The sequence below is a fragment of the Eptatretus burgeri genome, chromosome 10 (assembly GCF_056783735.1).
Source record: "Eptatretus burgeri isolate ZD-2024b chromosome 10, Ebu_testis_v1, whole genome shotgun sequence".
Lineage (NCBI taxonomy): Eukaryota > Metazoa > Chordata > Myxini > Myxiniformes > Myxinidae > Eptatretus > Eptatretus burgeri.
In genome coordinates, this window is record NC_140970.1 from 21,324,702 (window position 1) to 21,345,298 (window position 20,597).

Below are 20,597 nucleotides of genomic sequence, written 5' to 3' on the forward strand. Positions count from 1 at the left end.
GGGACAGGACTTCGTAAGGTTGTTGGAACGAGTCCCCAAAAAGACTTGACGAGGTTTTGACGATGATGGGAACGATGCCGGGCGGGGGACCTGTGGTAGAGATGTTGAAGTGCGCAAGGACATTGTATCTTCAGCAACATGGACCTCATCTAGTAGAGAGTCAAGCGCCTGGGATATCTCCGGTTTGATGGAGGCTAAAGTGCGGGACCTGAGTTCAGTTCCATAGCGTTGTGTGACGAGTCCAGGGAGTCCACTGTGGACAAGGCGAAGCCATGTGAGCACAATAAAGTTCTCCAACGAGGGAGACAATTCCTCATCTTCCGTGATCGCCTGGTTATGGTAGAAGATGCCGCCATCTTGTCGAAGCAGGTTATCCTCCACAAACGCCATCAGGCGTTGGTATAAGTCTTCATGGCACTCTTCGGGGTTATGGCGTATCGCTGCAAAGTCAATGAAGTGTGCGCCTGTCGACTGGAATCCAAAATGTTGGCGAATCGATTGCCATATGTTGACGACAGAGGTGGAGTTTCGGACTATGTTGTTGCGGGATATCACAGGGCAGTAGTTTGCAATCTGACCCAGCATAAGTTCCAGTACGGTGACTTTCTGTTGGGCAGAGTGAAGCTGCACACCGGGGACATCGTCACCATCATCCACAAGTCCACGAAGAGGGAACGCTCTGCTCTTCTTCTCCCAGGTGACGCCCTCAGTGAGGAAGGGCGCAAAGTTGGGATCGAGTGATAAAATATAAAGAAAATTGTGTCTCCAATTTTCAAACGAGTTCACCGTTTCACTCTTGCTAAGTGACCACTGCTTTGGTGTATGGTGTGTGGTGGCCATTTTTACGACGGGCACTTTGTACGGACGCTGTTTATGACACAGCTACAGAGTGAGCTGGTTGACCGCTCACCTTCTTGTGAGGTGCCATTGGGGTTCGAAGATGGCTTTCGTAACAGGGACGTTCTGCCGATCGCCGTCTCTGGGATGAAGAGTGCGTGGAATGGTATCCCGACGCTGCCACCATGCCACATGGGTTAAAGGGAATCCCCAACGGAGCACTGAGGCCAAACACCAGTCTTGGTGAGGTGAAATCAACTTTAATAACACACACGATACAACGTGCCCGGCTCGGCCAAACTTTCCACGATACAGCACCCCTGCACGGTGACCCCGTGCACCATGCTCGCACGACGGATTAAACCACGTACTCTACTGGTGCTCCAGCCAGAAATAGCACAAGAAGAGAGGGACCTCCTAAATACCCCTCCAGCCTCAGAACGTTATATCAAACTCAAGGCTGAGCTCATCAGGCGTACCTTAGTTTCAGAGCCAAAGAGATGAAGGTGCATGCTTCTCCAAGACAGACCTCGTCAGAACACATCACCAGATAACAGTGGAGCCAACTGACTTGCACAAAATAGCCATCACAACTCGGCCATCAGCCATGGCTCAGGAAGTGCCTGAAAATCAAGTTTCGTTCCACTCATTGGGGGGGTAGACAATACCTTGATAATATGATCGTTTATATCCAAATACGTACGTATCCAAAAGTTCTCCACTCAAATAGCTGCAGTTATTGTGTATTTTCATCTTGAAAATCGATGCATTCCCAGCGTTCTCTCATTTGAATTTTCTCCACTCGGATCACGTGTGGGCCACGTGACGCCTCGGCAGCCAATAGATCGGCTGACAGCGTATGCAAATTACGTCAGACTGTCACGTGACCAGCTAAGTTGTCCAAGATGGCAGCTTCCTGCAGGGAGGAAATCACCGGCAGCTGATCGGCGATTTTTGATGAATATGGCCGGTGAGGACGCTCCCCCGTGTATTATTCACCAGGACAATGGAGCGAATGAAGAAGTCAAACGTTTTACATCTGTAAGATGGGATAAATGGAGAGAAAGTGTCAACAAATGGCTCGTCTTCGACGGTCACGAACGACGTTTAGCCGAGAGTGCACGAGTGTATATTGAGTGTGAAGAAATTCCTAGTCATCTGGGCTATCACGACACTTGCAACCGTCGCTTCATCGATGCAAAAAGAATACGTGGGGCTGAGAAACGTTGTTCACAAACCATGCATGATGACTCTGCGATTGTTGATGATTGCATGGATGACCCATCGCCAAAAAAACTGCGCTCTGCATCGAATATTGTTGGACATGTTGTATACCTGCAACTCCCACGAAAAGCCAAAATTAGTTTACCCCGCTTTCCATATTGTAGTAGTCGGGGCCATCTAGGGGCTGAAGCAGTGACGGGTAAGGAGGTTGGGTCCCCACCCCGTGAGGTCTGGAATGTCCTCAACACTAGAGCCGAACTACGTGGGTGTAAAATATATAAATATAATTGAATCAACTCTCCGCGACACACGATACCGCCCGGCGCCCCTTTACATCGACTCAACCCTGCGGGGCTGGCCCAAGGCCACCCTGACGATGGCGAGGCGAGGGTTGCTCTTCCCAGACGAAGACGCCACACGACTAGCAATGCGGCAAAGTCCATCCTCGCGCTGACTGGGTGCGCCTCAAGTGTCGATCAGTGCCGGTTCGACTGTCCAGTTGTCTGCTCCACCGGACGTATGTATGTAATGTCCGGCCGTGGCTGACCGGCTATATATAAAGCTGTCCGAGGCAGGGTCAATGGCGTTCATTTGTTGGATCGATGTGCTGGCGTTGCACAATGGTTAGGCCTCCCGCGCTGGCACTCTGGGTACAATAGGCCCATGATCGAAGTTAGTCCTCCCGCGCCAGCACTCTCGGCTAAACGTTGTTCGTGACCGTCTAAGACGACCCATTTGTTGACACTTTATCTCCATTTATCTCATCTTACAGATGTAAAACGTTTGACTTCTTCATTCGCTACATTGTCCTGGTGAATAATACACGGGGGAGCGTCCTCACTGGCCATATTCATCAAAAATTACCGATAAGTCACCGATCAGCTGCTGGTGATTTCCTCCCTGGAGGAAGCTGCCATCTTGGCCAACTTAGGTGGTCACATGACAGTCTCATACCTGCCAACCCTTTTTGAAGGGAAAGTGGCAGGCTGGTATGCGACGCAGTTGCACGCTCCCTCGGGGGGTCTGGGGGCATGCCCCCATAAATTTTTCAAAAAAATGAAGCAAAATGGTGCAATCTCCTGCATTTTGAGACCACAGTTAGCTGAAATATATCAACATATTTTTAGAGTGAAAAAGAGAAAACTTAACATGTTTGATCTACTCACCAATCTTTCTTTTTCTAAGAGATCATGATCATCAGTCACGTTTCCATAAATTATTCACTGTCCAAGCTCCACATGTATGTGCCCATACATGTACACAAGACTTTACATAAACTCACTGATACATCTTTATGAATGAAATGACTGGCCACTCTGATTTCATAACATATTTACAGTTTCACACATATACTGGGCGTAGTGGCGTGCGCCTGTAATCTGGCTACTCGGAGGCTTGGGTTGGAGGATCGCTTGAGGATGGGTTCTCTGCACTGGGCCGCACTATGAGAGGGTGCAGGGCAGCCTGGAATCATGGCGAAACCCAATCCTTATCCCTGTGTCGTAAGAGGTGACCAGGTTTGCGTCAGGAAGGGCATCCGGCGTAAAACCTATGCTAAATCAGTATGTGGATCATAATGGACGATCCGCTGTGGCGACCCCAAACGGGAGCAGCCGAAAGACGAACAACAACAATTACAGTTTCAAACATATTTACAGTTTTCAGGTTTGAACAGTTAAGATGCACATTTAGCTATTCAGAGCCTGGTAGGTGGCAGATTTGGCCTTCTTAAGAAGGTCGGCATCTGGCTTCCACGAGAAGCAGCTGACTCCATCCGGCTTGAAGATGTTAATCTTCCCTGCCAGCAAACCACACAGAGTGTTTCTGACGCCATGGCTGTCCTCGTACACGCTTGACTTGGCGTGACCTTCCTTGCCGCGACCCAACGTGCTCCTCTGATCAGTTGTCATTTCCTTGACCATGCTGAAAAGGGACTCGCAGTAGGCGTTACTGTGAGGGATCAGCAGGATGTGTTTGGCCAGTCTACAGAGCGATGGGTAAATGGGCTGGCTGGTGCCAGTGGCAGGGTCCATCATCTTCTCCATGGCTGCCCAAAACACATCGACCCTCTCCTCTGGGTCATATGCTGGCAGGGTGCCATCTGACTGATATGTGCAGAACTCTCTGCACAGCGCATCTCTGTTCTCTTCTGGGGAAACAGATGCAGGGAGCTGTTCAACCAGTGTAAGTAGGCTCTGCATGGAAGCTGTCTTGGAGGAGGCTGGGTCCACGATGACCGCATTCCCAATCAAAGGGTCCTGGAATGGGAATTTGTCCATCATGTAGGTCAGGGAACCAACGTAGAACATTCGGATCTCTGCTCTGAATTTCGTCACTCCACTGGTCCCCTCTCGGGCGTTCTTCACAATGAGTTGCATTGCCTGGAAACCGACAAATAGCTCCCTGTTCGACCTCTGGTTGTCCTGTTCAGTGACAGCTTGTATCCTAATAGCTTGCATCCCCCATGACTGATGGAGAAGTCTGAGCGACACATATCACAGAAGGCATGTCCGTCTCCCTTATGCAAAGCCTTGATACACTTGAACTCTGTTGTCCAACTTGGCTTAAACTTGTTGACCCAGCGTGGGGGTGTTTTTTTTTTTTCTTTTCTGGTGTTTGCATTGTTGTCGTGCACTGAAGCATCGATTTTCAAGATGAAAATACACAATAACTGCAGCTATTTGAGTAGAGAACTTTTGGATACGTATGTATTTGGATATATACTATCATATTATCAAGGTTTTGTCTACCCCCCCCCCCCGATGATTGGAACGAAACTGCATGATACAGCTTACGGCTGATGGCCTAAACACGTTTTGGGTTCTACGAGTTTGTTTTCATGCCATTCGGCTTGCATAATGCTTCGCAGATGTTTGAGAGGTTGATCGATGATGTTATCCATGGTGTCCCTTTCATCTGCACTTACCTTGATGATCTGCTCGTGGCAAGCCCTCCGGAGGAAGAACACGAGGCACACCTCCGATTACTTTTTGAGCGCCTTGTCAAGTATGGCATTGTCATCAATTCCAGCAAGTGCCAGTTTGGAGTGGCATCACTCACCTGCCTCGGCCACATCGTGGACAAACGTGGCATTTGCCCACTGGACGAGAAAGTCAAGACCATACAAGCCTTTCTTGCACCCACATCACTGCGCAAGTTGAGGGAGTTTTTTGGCCTTGTGTCTTTTTCAGGCGTTTCATCCCTAACTCCTCCTACGTATCTCAGCCGTTGACAGATATACTACGTAACAAGAATAAGAAAAATCACCCCATCACCCTCGATGAAAAAGAATCGTCTTCCTTCAAAGAGGTCAAGGTGAGATCAGCTGAGGTCACACGTTTTGTTTCTCCCAAGGCTGAAGCAACAATCTGCCTCTCAGTCGATGCCTCAGACCTTGGATTAGGGGGAGTTTTGCAGCAGAATAGAGATGACATCTGGCAACCACTCTCCTTTTTCGCAAAGTGTTTTCAACCTGCAGCGACCAGATATAGCATGTTTGGGGGGGGACTTCTAACAGCCTATATGGGTGTCAAATACTTTCGGCATATGCTGGAAGGGAGGATATTCTCCATCAAGAGCTAGACAGACCACAAGCCATTGACCTATGCTCTCAAGTCGGGACTCGATTATCACTCTCTGTGAAAAGTATGACATCTTGATTTCATCTCCCAGTTCACAACAGACTTGAGGAACATCAATGGCAAAAACAACTCTGCAGGAATTACAAAGGCCATGAACCAATACAACATCGCTCCAGTTTGGAGGTACCACTCCCTACTTCTGAGGGAAGGATTGCCAGTGATGTTTCCACAGGTGATCCTCACCCTTACGTTCCGAGCGAGTATTGATGTGCAGTTTTTGACACTGCACAATTTGTCTCACCCTGGCATCAGAGCCATTCAACATTTAGTGACTTGGCATTTTTTCTGGCAGGGAATGAATCATGACGTCAGAGACTGGTTCAGAACCTGCAGAGCATGTCAGAAATCCAAAATATGTCGATCGACGCATGAGGTCTCCTCTTGGCTCGTTTTCTACACCAGACGCCAGATTCGACCATGTTCATATTGATCAAGTTGGACCTCGACCTCCATCAGACGGCAATACAGACCTGCGCACATGCATTTGTTTTATTTGTTGGCCGGTCGCAAATGCCATCCCTTACCAGACAGCAGGGATGGTAGCACAAGCATTCATCTCACATTGGGTAGCTGTTTGGTGCACCCTCAACTATAACTACAGACCGAGGTCATCAGTTTGAATCAGCACTTTTCCAAGTTCTGTCTGATCTGCTAGACAATTGGAGAACCCAAACCACAGCTTATCACCCATCACCTAATGGGCTCATGGAACGATTCCATCGACAGTTGAAAGCATCTCTGAAAGTCCATGCAAATACAAGTTAGACGGAGAGTCTTTCTTTAGTCTTGATCGGTGTCCGAACTGCAGTTAAGTTGCTGTGCTGCTGAGTTAGTTTTTGGCATAACTCTCAAGTTGCTGGCACAGTTTATGGCACCTCGTCAGTTTAATCAGGACTTGGAACTGAGCAACGATGTACATTCACTATGGATAGACATGAGAACCTGAAACCTACACCTACCAGGCTACAGCACAGGCAAACCCAGGCCAATTCAGACATTCAGAGTTGCACTCATGTTTTTGTGTGAAACGATGCGGCGAGGGAGCCACTTCAACTCCCATATGACGGAGAGTTTGAAGTCATCCGACGTGCTGACAAGTTTTTCATTATTAACTACAATTGAAAACATGACAATGCCAACATTGACAGGTTCAAGCTTACTTTTGTAAAACATGACCTGACTACTGCACATGTGTCACCAACAACGGCTCATTTGCAACCAGCACCAGCACCGGCAGCTGTTCCTCAAGTGCCGGTGGCCAAGAAGATCTAGCCGTCAAATCCATTGTCCAGCTTGTTTTGTGCAGTTTTTTTTTTTTGAACCTAAAACTTTGGGACTGTTCATTTTTTACATTACAATTTTTACACCTTTCTGATCGATCGCTTTCTTCCTATGTGGATAAATTCTGGTCACTAGCGATTTAGGAGGGGGCTACTCGTGGTGTACTATTCATCGTTGCCAACTTGTTAGTACTTTTCCATCATGAACTTTGTTCCATTTACTTGTCCTACCAATGGCAGTAGTGTAGGCATGGTTTTTATATTGTTTCTGACCAATCATTTTGCCCAACACCACTATTGGGCTCAAGTACCTCCCCCTCAAGGGACGAGCATGGAGGAAGACTTTAACGAGAGTGAGGACACTTTCCTGCCTGGCGACTCGCTATTTACCATCATGGAAATAACTCACAGACTTGACATCCACTGGAGTTAAACTAAAGTTCACGGTAGTTAAACTGCGCTCGCATCCCTCTCTTCAGTGATGCATTTGCTCTCTTCACTCATGGAGTTTCGTACCATATCTAACGTATGTCTTTGCTCCTTTCAAGCGCAGGACTACTATCATCGAACCCCTTTTGGTGAGCAGCTTATTCCCATGGGCACTGGTCATTTATGACACCCGAGTCACCGAATGGATCATATTATTTCAGACACAACGCCGAATTGGTCCCTGGTGTCTGGTGTCGATACCTCATTTTTATTTTTATTTTACTTCTTTTTGTACTTGTGACTGCATTCACCTGCACTCAAGCTTGACACCACTCAGACTGGACAAAGTCATCAACCTTTAGTGATGAGTTGAAGTCGATAACTCGATTTTCTATATATCTACGTGTGTGTGTGTGTGTGTGTGTGTGTGTGTGTGTGTGTGTGTGTGTGTGTGTGTGTGTGTGTGTGTGTGTGTGTGTGTGTGTGTGTGTGTTTGGCATTGTTTTGAGACTCTGTGGCTACAGCACCTGTGACTCCGCAACCAAACACCAGTATGGTAACGGGCATGATGGCATCAATCACTCATTCATCTGTTCTCTGACCTACGGTGCTTAAGCAGTATGGCTGGATGCTGCAGCTCCAGTATGATGATCATATGGTAGTCCAGCAGGACGACAGCATCTCCTCGCATATCATCTTCCATGCATCCTTGCCCTCCGATGAGTGAAGCTGTTGTCTCAGAAGGTCAGCTCCCTGCCCTGTCCGTTCAGTACATGCCAAGCCTCCAACTGACCGTCCAGTCTCCGCCACATGATGTGCTATGCTCTGGACTCAGAGTTGAAACTTTGAATTGAACTTCGTGGCTGATCTTCCATGTTAAACGTTAACTTGAACCAAAGTGCTGTCTGTTCTTAAAGTTTTTACATAACTATATTCTAAATGACACGAACACTCCATCATCGGAGTTTTGGCTCATTGAGTTCAGAACCATTTGAGAGTACAGGTACACAGAGGAAACTTCCCATTGCATCAGCCAGGTGGCATGCTTCTTTCCCAAGAATCTCTGCAAACAGAACATACCAAACAAAGGTTGAACCAAAGATAATTGTGTTTTTACAAAAAATATCCGTTAAACTGTGGACTTAATTAATTAAGGCAAAACATGGAAAAGGTTCAAAGCCATTTAAAATGAAAACTTATTTCACTCCATAAAACTCATTAAGTCGTTACATTTAAATATTTTGTATCTGGAGATGGGGTGGGAGGAACAAGAGCAAGTAAGTACAACTCCATGAAACCAGCACCAGGACCTCAGCAGGATAAAAGTCATCAAGGGCCTTGCCAAAATGAAGGCCAACAAGACTTCACCAGGATAAAGGCGATCAACAATGTGACAAAAACAAACCATCGAGAAAAGGCAAAAATTGCTCGAAGAGTCTGTTCTGCCAAGGAAATAGCCTGAGCCGAGGGAAACAAAGACTTCTTATGGTTGAGCACCAGCCAAGCTAAATACTGTACCTTAGCTCATTTTTACCACCTCAAAACCAGAAATTTTCTCATTATTTGGTGTCAAAACATCTTTCTTGGAGCCCAACAAGCCAGGGCCAGTATTTTTCCCTAAACTCCGAGAAATCCAAATTCTTTGGAGAAAGTTTCAAACAGCAACTTTCAACAATACAATAGTGACATACTGTATGTGGTTGTCTTCCAGCGCTGTCGGTTAAACTTACAAGAAAATGTCTCAGATCTGCCGGACACTGTTTCCGTCGCAAAAACGAACTGTTTCCAATCTTTAACTCTGGACACCTAAACATGGAAGGCCAAAAGTGGGGCAGAGCAGCTCTCAACTACATCAACATGGTGAAGAAGGATACGTGCCTGAAGACAGAGGAAATACACAGAGCAATGCCTGATCGAGAGGAATGGAAGCTGAGGATCGATCAATGCCATCTGAGTTCGGCCTGAACTGACTGACAGAAGAAGAAAATGAAGAATGGTGACATTGAATGTGATGAACAAAGTTTCAATTAAACAGACGAGAAAAAGTTTGTCCAATCGCCCTAAACACGCAAATCTTAGTTTTCACATCGATAAATAAATTGCCAAAGAAGACGATGGGCCATCCAAAAGTGATATCGACCATTTTGTCTGATCTTTAAGCTCAAACCTGATTCTCTTTGCTGAAAGGAATGTAGATACGTCAGCAGGTGCTTCACCATCACGTTACATGACAGTCTGTTTCTGAGAGATGCTGCTTTAGTCTGTCAACTTCAGCCACGAAATCCCCAATGCTCAGACTTCATGTTTATCAGACAAAAACAGGTTTATCCTTCGTCAACCCGCTCTCCCTCGCACGAGTATTAATGTATCATTTGTTGCGGCCTGCTCAAAAACACCTTGCCCTGGAACCACGATGTGCTCTCACGGACTAATTAATGTATAAATTTAAAATCTGTCTTCAGATTTTGAGGGTCGGAGCATGTGGATTATTAACGTGTCAAAATCTGGAGTGAAATGGAAAATTTAAAGAAATTATCGATTCTTATATCGCAGTGCATTTACGTATTCACTTAAAAGCAAGCAAGGCTGTGATCCCTCCTCCTCCATATTAAAAAATTACCGAAGCGTTAAACGGCGATTTTTCTTCTCTTTGGAGAATTATATTGAGTGAAGAAAATAATTAAGGCATGTGCCGAATGTATAAATTCATTGAGTGAAACAAAAATAATTATAAATAAAGCGCTCATCATCTTTGCTGGAAACATCATGAATCACCTGCCAGGCCAGCCATTCTTTATCAACCGTTTCATTAGAGTGCTTGCTTGAGTACTTAAGACACTTGGCGAGTGCTCCACAAGCTGCTTTGAGCTCCCAAAGTTAATCGTGATGAAACTTTATAGTTTTACACCTTATTGGGGGTTTTCAATAGTCATTTTCTGACAATTCATAACTTATAAACACACGAGCCACCACCTGTCACAGAGGAGGGGTGGGAGGAGGGAGGGGAAGGGAGGGAGGTGCTGGGGTAGGAGGTTGTGGGTGGAGGGTGAGGAAGCGATTGGGTGGATTGAGGAGGGAGGGAAAATGGGTAATGGGTGGGGTGAGAGTCCACAGGGAGTTGAGGTGATGGGGGGAGGAAGAGAATAGGGTGGGATGAGGGATGTATGGTGAGCCATCGCTCTCCTCCCCTTCTATGATCTCCCCCCCTGCTTTCATTCACTCTTCCCTCTTCCCTCACTCCCCCCCCCCTTCCTAGCTCCCCCCATGCCTCACCCCTACTCACTCCCCTCCCTCTTCGCTCCCCATCCCTCCTATCTCACTTCTCCCTTCCCTCCTCACTTTCCTCCCACCCCTTTGCCCTACCCTCTCTGCTCCTCCCTCCGTGCTTTCTTTCCTCTTCCCCTCCCCTCTCACCACCTCCCTCTCCCTCCTCTTTCACTCCCCTCCTTCCTCACTTTGCTACCCTTCCTCACTCTCCCCCATCCCTCCACACACCCTTGTCTCTCTCTCTCTCCCTCCCCCTCCTCACTCTCCCCTCCCCCACCCCTCCTCGCTCCCCTCCATCCTCTCTCGACCCCCCTCTCTCTCTCCTTCCCCACCTCTATCTCTCCCACCCTCTCACTGTCGCACTTCTCTCCCTCTTCCCCTTCTCTTAATATTCCCATCAGCGAAGCGACTGGTTGTATTTTCTCATGTGGAATATAGTACCGTGTCCTACTTTCAATAAAAAGGGAAGCTTGTATCTCAACAATGAGCTTTTCAAATGCATAATTTAATAGATGTGTCTGTTTGATGTTTGGCTCCAGTCAAAGTTTTCTTGTTTGTGCCGGTGGTCACGCAAGAGCGATGACACTCAGCAAGTCTTCAGCCACCATTTCAATGGAACCTGCACCAAAGCCTTGTTGTCTGTTCAGCATGTCTTCATCATGGAGTGTTTTTTGACTTTTCTTTTATGGTCTTGCGGCAGTCTGGGTTAAACGATAAGCAGAAACTTCCATTTGCTTTTCCTATCTCGATATTTTCCCCAAATGACACGTTTATCCTTGTGCTCACTTGTCTTGCACCCAAGCTGATACTGACTCATCCACTGCTCTCTGCCATCCTTTGAGCCTTCCTTCTTCTCTGTTGAACCTATTTCGATTTGTGTAGCTGTTTCAGCATTTAACATGCACTTTTGCCTCTCGTGATATACCATTTGAATGGCTTCTGATTTCATGAAATTCCACTTCATCCAACTGTTTATAAATTGCTTTGACAAGTGCTGTAAAGTTCAGTGCAGACAATTTGTGCACCGAAACAAATTCCTTTCCACACTGACAAATGAGATATGTGGCAAAATCTGTATTCGGACAGGATCTTTCTCTTTTGTAAAACCCGGTTCCATAGCTCACTGGCTGCTGCGCCAAGTCAAGTAAATTGTACAATGTTATAAACAGATATAATGAGCAACTAATCGTCTCGTATACTTTGCAGACCACCATTTTCCACAATTTCAGATCCTCAGAGGACAGTGGCTTGTCTTGCTTGATCAAGCACCCATTTGCACATTATATATGACCAAATATGATCACAAAAATTTCCCATTTGGGTGGAGCTAAGTCAGAATATGAGGACTTTCAAAATCCAACTGGTGGTTTCTAACTTTAGGGATAATGGTTGGAACAAAATGGTTGATTTTGTCCAGTTTTGCAATTCTGGCAGAGCAGGTTTGCAATTTTTGATCCTGTCCACCATTTTAGTCCACTGTCATTATGTCAAATGAGGGTTTAAAATTTGTGTGGGGGGGGGGAATAAGTGGTTTGCAAAATATATCTTTCTGTCATGGGTCAGTCATGTCAAATTTTTAAGGCCTGAATCCCAGATTTACTGGAGCAGTCCATCCAGGCCAAGAAAAACAAAGCACAAGACGAAGCTCCAACAGAAGCAATGCCAGTTGCAGCCAACAACCAGAAACCACAACACTACGGAAGGGCACATGTATGCAGACCTGAACATGTCACAACATTTCTTTTTCATGAAATTCGTACACTCTACAGTAGTCGTTAAATAGAGATAAAGAACGAGTTGTTCTTGTTTTTCAAAATAGTCCACAGATTCTGGGTTGCTTCAGCAGTCTGAACTTCTTCATTGTAATCTAATGATTGAAGGTTAAAATCCTCACCCGACTGGGAAAGCAATGGAAAAACATTCGTTGTGTTGCTTCTGGAGCATGTATCTCGTCTTCGGTGAAAGGCACTTGGAGCTGATGTGGGTCAGTTAACTGATAATGGTTCACATTTGCCACAAGAGTATCAAGAGGGAGTTAATGGTTGAAGGCAATTGTGAAAACTGCCCAAATGTATAACTAACTTGACTTGTCATTCCATTCTGTCTTCTGCTGAATCCTGTTGAATAAATGTTGTTTTCTACATCATGAACATTTATGACAAAACGAAGACATTACTAATCTTGTTTGCAACCTTTGTAGCCATAATTTAATGTTTCTCAACCTCAAAATGCTGTTGTAAGTGTTGTCGAAGCTTGCATCATGCAGGATAATTGTGCACGCCATCATATTTCTCACTCAAGAAAGTTGTTTCCCTTAAAAGTCCTGTGTTTTGTGCATATAAACCTCGTATTTGTCGACAATTCTACCCCTTAACTTTGTGCCTCACGACAATCCAAACTGGGCAAACATTGCTGGCAGTGATCATGCTGATCATATAAGGGAAACTCGGAAAGGCTTCGAGTGGCCAATCATACTGAAACATTAGCTTGCATTGCAACCTGGGTAAATTCTGTGAGTTTCATTAGCAAGAACGTCCTCAGTTTGAGTGTCTCATAATTTGCATCGCACTTGATGGACTCATATTTTACCTCTCGTTTTTTTTTTTACCATTGTTACATTCCCACTCTTTACCAGATTCTCTCTCTCCTCTCTCCCTCTCTCCTCTCTCTCTCTCCCCTCTCTCTCCTCTCTCTCTCCTCTCTCCCCACTCTCCCCTCTCTCTCCCCTCTCCCTTCTCTCTCTCTCCCCTCTCTCCTCTCTCTCCCCTCTCTCTCTCTCTCTCCCCTCTCTCCTCTCTCTCCCTCTCTCCCCCTTTTCTCTCCCCTCTCTCTCCCCTCTCCCCCTCTCTCACCTCTCTCTCCCCTCTCCCCCTCTCTCTCCTCTCTCTCCTCTCCCCCTCTGTCTCCCCTTTTTCTCTCTCCTCTGTCCCCCCTCTCTCTCCCTCACCTCTCCCTCCCCTCTCTCTCCCTTCTCTCTCTTCTCTCTCTTCTATCTGGTGTTGGCTTAATGGTTAGGGTGGTGGGCCTCGGATCCTTGGGTCCACAGTTCAAATCCCGCTCAGCTATTCAATAATACCAGGTGGGGTTAACTCAACCTGTCATCCTTCGGAGGTCAGTAAAATGAGTGCCAGCATGCTGGTATACTGTGTCGGAGTGGAGACCCGTCCAGGATTGTGCCCAAGAGCCAAGGAGACTGCTTTTGCAGCACCAACGTTCTGCACAGAATATGGTCCCAATCTATCTATCTATCTCTCTCTCTCTCTCTTCTCTTCTCTCCCCTCTCTCTCCCCTCTCTCCTCTCTTCCCTCTCTCTCTCCCCTCTCTCTCCTCTCTCCTCTCTCCCCTCTCTCTCCTCTCTCCCTCTCTCTCTCCCCTCTCTCTCCTCTCTCCTATCTCCCTCTCTCCTCTCTCTTCTTTTATATCCTCCGGCGTGCTCACCCTCCCCTTCCTCAACCCGCGGAGGGATGAAGCGTTGTTCTTTTCCGAGGAGCGTTGTTCTTGCGGAGAATGGTTGTTCTTGGTGGAGGAGGGCTGTTCTTTTGCAGACTCTTGGTAAAACCCCTAACTATTAAAACACATCACAGCGCATTTACATTGATTTACCCTTCAGACAAGGGACGGGACCCTATCTATAAAGCACGTACTTACCGAGATAACTGAGCTATAGGAACCTGAATGTTGTGTGTGATCATGGCTTCCAGATTCGCAACAATATCAGTGAGACTATTTTTGTCTATAAAATGAAATGGACATAAGAGGAGATATCAGACAATTCAGCAGAGTAGATGAGATTCACATCTTTGATGAGATCATCAGTGGTGCTCATATGAATATGGCCATTTCGGTGTGTGTGTGTGTGTGTGTGTGTGTGTGTGTGTGTGTGTGTGTGTGTGTGTGTGTGTGTGTGTGTGTGTGTGTGTGTGTGTGTGCACGTGCACGCACTTGTCAGGATGGCTTGGAAACCTTCACAATTCAGGAGGAGAGAGGCCAATAGAAAGGAGGCATGTCACACCAGAGTGCAACTGTGACCAAAGCGATTGCAGCAGAGCTTCTTCCTGGGAAGACTAGCCCGCAGAGGAACCATAACAACAACCCCAGTCTGATGGACAATGACAAATAAACTGATGGCATTCAACTTCTGGACTCCGTCATAAGTCAGATTCGTGGAACGATTTGCAGGTGAAGGATATCATGCCTCTGGGGCTGCTGTGCTTTTCACAATCAATATTGCTCTGTTGTCTTGTTCAACCTTTAGAGAACAGAGACCAGTCGTGCAAATGCAGACTCTGAGCATCGAGCATCAATGTGTGGATCATACGTGCTGTGAGCGATTTGGTTTCATCGATTGGTTCATCAGTACATGTTAAGCTTTTTGTTAATTTAATTTAATGTTACACTTGCCTTTTGGGTCAATCGTTTGGTATTCCCACTCGTCTGAAATATAATCGCTGACACTCAACACAAGGTGACTTTGCAACCTGGAAATTTTGCAATTCGTGATCTGGTGGTAAACACAACCCCGAGTGCCCCGAGCCCCCTCGCCCACACGCAAAATTAGATAACGAATCCATCCAAGAATGTTTATGGATGCCTCAAGCAATATTGTTCTTTTAGAGGGAAGTTAAGGCTGAAAGAATTTCTCCAGATGAATAACAGAACAGGAAGAAGGTCAGAGCTAGGAGATTATCTGTTGAGATATCGTTCTGTAAAATTGCTGCTGTGAAAACTACACCCGTATTGTCTCATGGGGGCTATACCCACATTGTATCCTGGGTATATTTTGTGGCAAATAATGATATACATTGGCCTTTGGGTATAATTTTGATGAACCAATAATATATACCCCCACCCCTCTAACCTTTGGTCAAGATTAGGTTTGGAGTGAATCTGTGAGGTTAAGAATGAGAGGTGTTTGCATTCGGGTCCAAACTTTTATAGGGTTTGGGTTGGGGTTCTGGTGGTATTATATGGTTTGGGTTCTCGTTCGAGCTACTATTGGATTAGGGTTCTGGATTGAGCTATTATAGGGTTTAGGTTTGGGGTTTGAGGTATTATAGGTTTGGCGTTAGGATTTGAGCTATTGTTGGGTTATGGTTTGAGCTATTATCGGGTTTGGGTTTGTGATTGAGCTATTAGAGGATTTGGGTCATGGATTTTGCTATTACGGGGTTTAGGTTGGGGTTTGAGCTATATTATAGGGTTTGGGTTGGGGTTGGAGCTATTACAGGGTTCCTGTGAGGGTTTAAGCTATTATTGGGTTCTGGTTTGAGCTATTATAGGTTTAGCATTAGGGTTCGAGCTATATTATAGAGTTTGGGTTAGGGTTAGAGTTATTAGGGTTTGTGTTAGGGTTCGAGTTATTAGGGTTTGGGTTGGGGTTCGAGTTATTATAGAGTTTGGTTGAGGGATTAAGCTCTTATAGGGTTTGGATTGGGGTTCAAGCTATTACAGGGTTCGTGTGAGGGTTCAAGCTCTTATAGGGTTTAGGTTAGGGTTCGAGCTATATTATTGGGTTTAGGTTGGGGTTCGAGCTATTACAGGGTTTGTGTGAGGGTTCAAGCTATTATTGGGTTATGGTTTCAGCTATTATAGGTTTAGCATTAGGGTTCGAGCTATATTATAGAGTTTGGGTTAGGGTTAGGGTTCGAGCTATTAGGGTTTGGGTTAGGGTTCGAGTTATTATAGAGTTTGGTTGAGGGATTAAGCTCTTATAGGGTTTGGATTGGGGTTCAAGCTATTACAGGGTTCGTGTGAGGGTTCAAGCTCTTGTAGGGTTTAGGTTAGGGTTCGAGGTATATTATTGGGTTTAGGTTGGGGTGCGAGCTATTACAGGGTTTGTGTGAGGGTTAAAGCTATTATTGGGTTATGGTTTGTGCTATAATAGGTTTAGCATTAGGATTCGAGCTTTTACAGGGTTCGTGTGAGGGTTCAAGCTCTTATAGGGTTTAGGTTAGGGTTCGAGCTATATTATTGGGTTTAGGTTGGGGTGCGAGCTATTACAGGGTTTGTGTGAGGGTTCAAGCTATTATTGGGTTATGGTTTGTGCTATAATAGGTTTAGCATTACGATTAGAGCTATTACAGGGTTCGTGTGAGGGTTCAAGCTATTATTAGGTTATGGTTTGAGCTATAACAGGTTTAACATTAGGATTCGAGATATGTTATAGAGTTTGGGTTAGGGTTCGAGCTATTAGAGTTTGGGTTTGGGTTCGAGCTATTATAGGGTTTGGTTTAGGGATTAAGCTCTTATAGGGTTTGGATTGGGATTCGGGCTATATTATAGTGTTTGGGTTATGGTTCGAGCTTCTAGGTTTTGTGTTTGTATATATTGGAGAATATACCCAAAGTATAATCTGAGTTATTTGAGACTATACCCGGAAATAAACTGGTCGGAGAAATTAAGGGATCCAGCTGTAACTTTGTTATCTGAAACTCGTAAGGCCTTTGGCAGAGAACAGCACGATTGATGATATTTGCCAAAAATCTTTGGTGTAATTCCTTCAGCCTTATAAAGCTGACAAACTTATAACTGTTTTTCATTTAATTTTTCATACAGTTTATTTATCCATGAAAATCAGGCACGTGTTAGTTAAATACCAGTATTCAAGCTCAATGGAATTAGAATGACTTTTACCGCAACGACAAAAATATTCAATTTTAAAAGATGAGTTTGAAGCATTTTATTGATTTTTCTCTTTTTGCCATCGAAGGCTCAGCAGAGTTTTCTCATCCTAATCTGGATTTTACAGACCCGGAATGTTTTGTCTTTTCCACACCCGACCGCTTTTTATCACAGAGCACTTGCTGTCGCTCCGATACTTGAGACATTGCAGGGTGCCCTCTGCAAAATGTGAGTTGTATAACTGTGTGCATGTTGCTCCGAAAGTTTTGAAGATGTTTCGTCACGAAGCCATTCCTTATGGAGAAACGAATGAATGCTCTTCAAAAAATGGATAAATTGTTTCACATTAAGCATGAACTACGAAGGTGTTTGAAAACATACATTTATGTCTGACTTAAAGGCTTTGGGAGTCATCTATTTATTATACTCAAGAAAATATGTGAGAATTTTTTTTTTTGAGCCCGATGGTGAGATTTCCATGAAACTTGACAGGACTCTTCCTTTGAGGCCCTGGTCACACCTTGACGTTTTAGCCAGCGTATGCCGACGTATGAAAAATTTGTCTAAAACGCTGGAACACGTCGAATACGTTATGGGTAAGTTTTGTATATGTTAAGAGCACGCTGAAGCATGCTGGCATACATCGTAGTATGCTGAGCTCGTCGACAATTTCTAAGCATGCTCAAAAATTTTCGACGTATGCCAGCGTGTGACTCACACGTTCCGCATACGCTGGCCATAAGTTGTAGGCACGTTACGCGATCGTTGACACACGTCGACACACGTTACTTGTAAGTTACTCATAAGTCGAAACACGTCGAGGTAATGTTTAGCGTAGCGAAACTTATTTCTAACCTATGAGTAACGTGCTTTGAACCTATGTGCAATGCATCTCCAACGCATATTGACGTCTTCCGAATGACCACAGAACTTACTGAACGTGTTTCTAACTTACAGCTACCGTATAATGGCGTATTTGGCAGAGTTTTGGGGAATTGGTATATAATAATGGGGTTCACAGGAGGAACCCGGCAGTGTTTCAGACTCCATGGTGAGTAGTTGTCCATGTCGGTAGTATCAGTAGTTGTAGTAGTAGTAGTAGTAGGTCCATGTCAGTGGTCGTAGGTGAGTGTGATGGGGAGGGTGTGGGTGATGATGGATCCTCCTTGCGTCCGCGTCCACGGCCATGGCCAGGAGACTTCTTGGCAGCATTCTTCGAAGTTTTCTTCGGCACGTCGATGATGTTGACACTTTGATGTCTGGCTTGGTTATGATTAAAATCGTCGAGCGGCAGCGTCCATTTAAATAGTCGAGCGGCAGCGATTTAAATCGTGGAGCAGCAGCCTATTAATAGGCTATCCCACGTGATCATCGGCGATACGCTGCCGCGCTATGCATACGTTAGGCTATCGTTGGGCATACTTTGTGAATGTCGACAACACGCTAAGCATTCGTTGGTATAAGTTATCTATAAGTTATCGAAACGTTCTGTGTATGTTACTAATACGTTATGCATACGTCCAACTCGTTATGAATACACCCAAAACTGAAAAAAAAACATTAATAGTTCAGTGTACGCCAGCGTTTTATATACATTTTGATACGTTGCCATACGCTGGCTAAAACGTCAAGGTGTGACAGGGCCCTTATATACATATAATACCTGCTGCCACTGGGAGCGAAATATGGTGTCAATACTGTACCCACTTCCTGCTCGAGGTCCTGCTTTTTCTTCGTGTGACAGATGGACGGACGATCCTATAATGATTCGACATACATACATACATATAATTCATACAGCTTATGTGTATTCCAGAGCAATCCCATCAAGCATGGACATTGCTAACAAAGCATTGTGTCTGGACATGGTGCTCAAACACAAAAAGGAAAAGTCAGCATTGTTGATCGAGGTTTCAGTTCCCAATGACTTTGGACTAAATGCCACAGAAGTCAGAAAATGACCGAATACCAGGATCGGAAAAATGACGTGAAGAGGACTTGGAAATTGAAGAAAGCTGAAATTGTACCAGTGATCGTTGGAGCCACAAGAATGATGAAGAAAACCCTGACGGAGTACTTAAAATCATTCCGGGGAATATAATCACAAACGAGCTGTAAGTGGAAGCTGTCAGAAGTCCAGTGAAGATTCTGAAAAGAGCCCTTGGAAGGGGGCTATGAGAACGAAGTTTCAGAGTTTGGTTCATGAATCATGATACTTTACAAAAAAGGAGGAGGTGGAGACTGAGTTCTGGGAGAACTTCCTCCCACCTCCTGAAACCCACAAATGGAGATACCATAACGACCAGAGTTATTATGAAATGGCTAGTTCAAACATGGCTCATCACAAAACTATCAACAATTTCAACTACATCAGATCAGAGAAACTGTAGTCATCAGTAGCAATCAGATCACCCGGCACAGATGTGAGGTTATTTACAATCGTAGTGTTGCACATACAGACATTGCCATCTGATTCACATTTTCACATTTCTGTGCATTACAGTTTGTGTTGCCTTCATGAGAACCTCTTTTCACACAGGGTCTTGCAGCACTGACATCTCACCAATTCAGCTATTGCTTGAGGAGCAGGGGGTTCTGATGTGGACACAGGCGTGAATATGTTGTCATAAATTTTTCATCCACAGTTTGTGAGTGATGGCAGATCTGGCTTTGGCACTGTATCTTCCTCCCAAATCATTGTATGGTAATGTGCTCTGAGCATCATGTGATGAAGGGCTCCTCTGGTTGGAGGAAACTTCTCTCCTTCTGCCAGCTTCCTGCAGAAAAGCTTCCAGCACAGATCAGCAACAGTTTTGAGAGGAGTTCCTTTATCATACAGCTAACACGCACATGCTTCCAAACTTTCTCTGATTTCGATTGAAGGCAGAATGTGCTTTCCAAGACTTCACCTCATCAGAAGCAGTCTCAAAGGTTTTCCAGGAGGTAAGTTTGCTTATCTGCTGGTCCAGGTTGATCTGTGCCAGTGAAGGCATGGAATCTTGGCATGGCTTCTGTTTCTTTCTCACCAATTATTTCAACGATTGCTTGTAGGCTAATAACACATCTTGAAGGTCCTGTACCAGTGATGAACTTCACATCAGGTGTGAGATGAGGGCATCATCTAATGTAAAGCACAAGGATATCTGTATTCGGGAACTGTATGGGTGTTCCAAAAAGAGTTGGTCATCTTTGGTTGTTAATATATTTAATACCATGAAAGATGCAATGATACACTTTGTTTTATATGATACAGAAACTCATAAAGTTTTCTTGACTTTCAGGTCTGGTGGTTTAATGT

The 20,597-nt window shown here is 45.1% G+C and overlaps 1 protein-coding gene across 1 annotated transcript; it reads right to left on the reverse strand.

The window, feature by feature from the left end:
- Positions 1-3,377: 3,377 nt before the first annotated feature.
- On the reverse strand, positions 3,378-4,911 carry LOC147018057 (uncharacterized). Its single transcript, XM_085897348.1, has one exon. It carries the CDS (start codon positions 4,518-4,520, stop codon positions 3,750-3,752), a length of 771 nt encoding a protein of 256 aa, XP_085753474.1. The 5' UTR covers positions 4,521-4,911; the 3' UTR covers positions 3,378-3,749.
- Between the last annotated feature and the right edge of the window lie 15,686 nt (positions 4,912-20,597).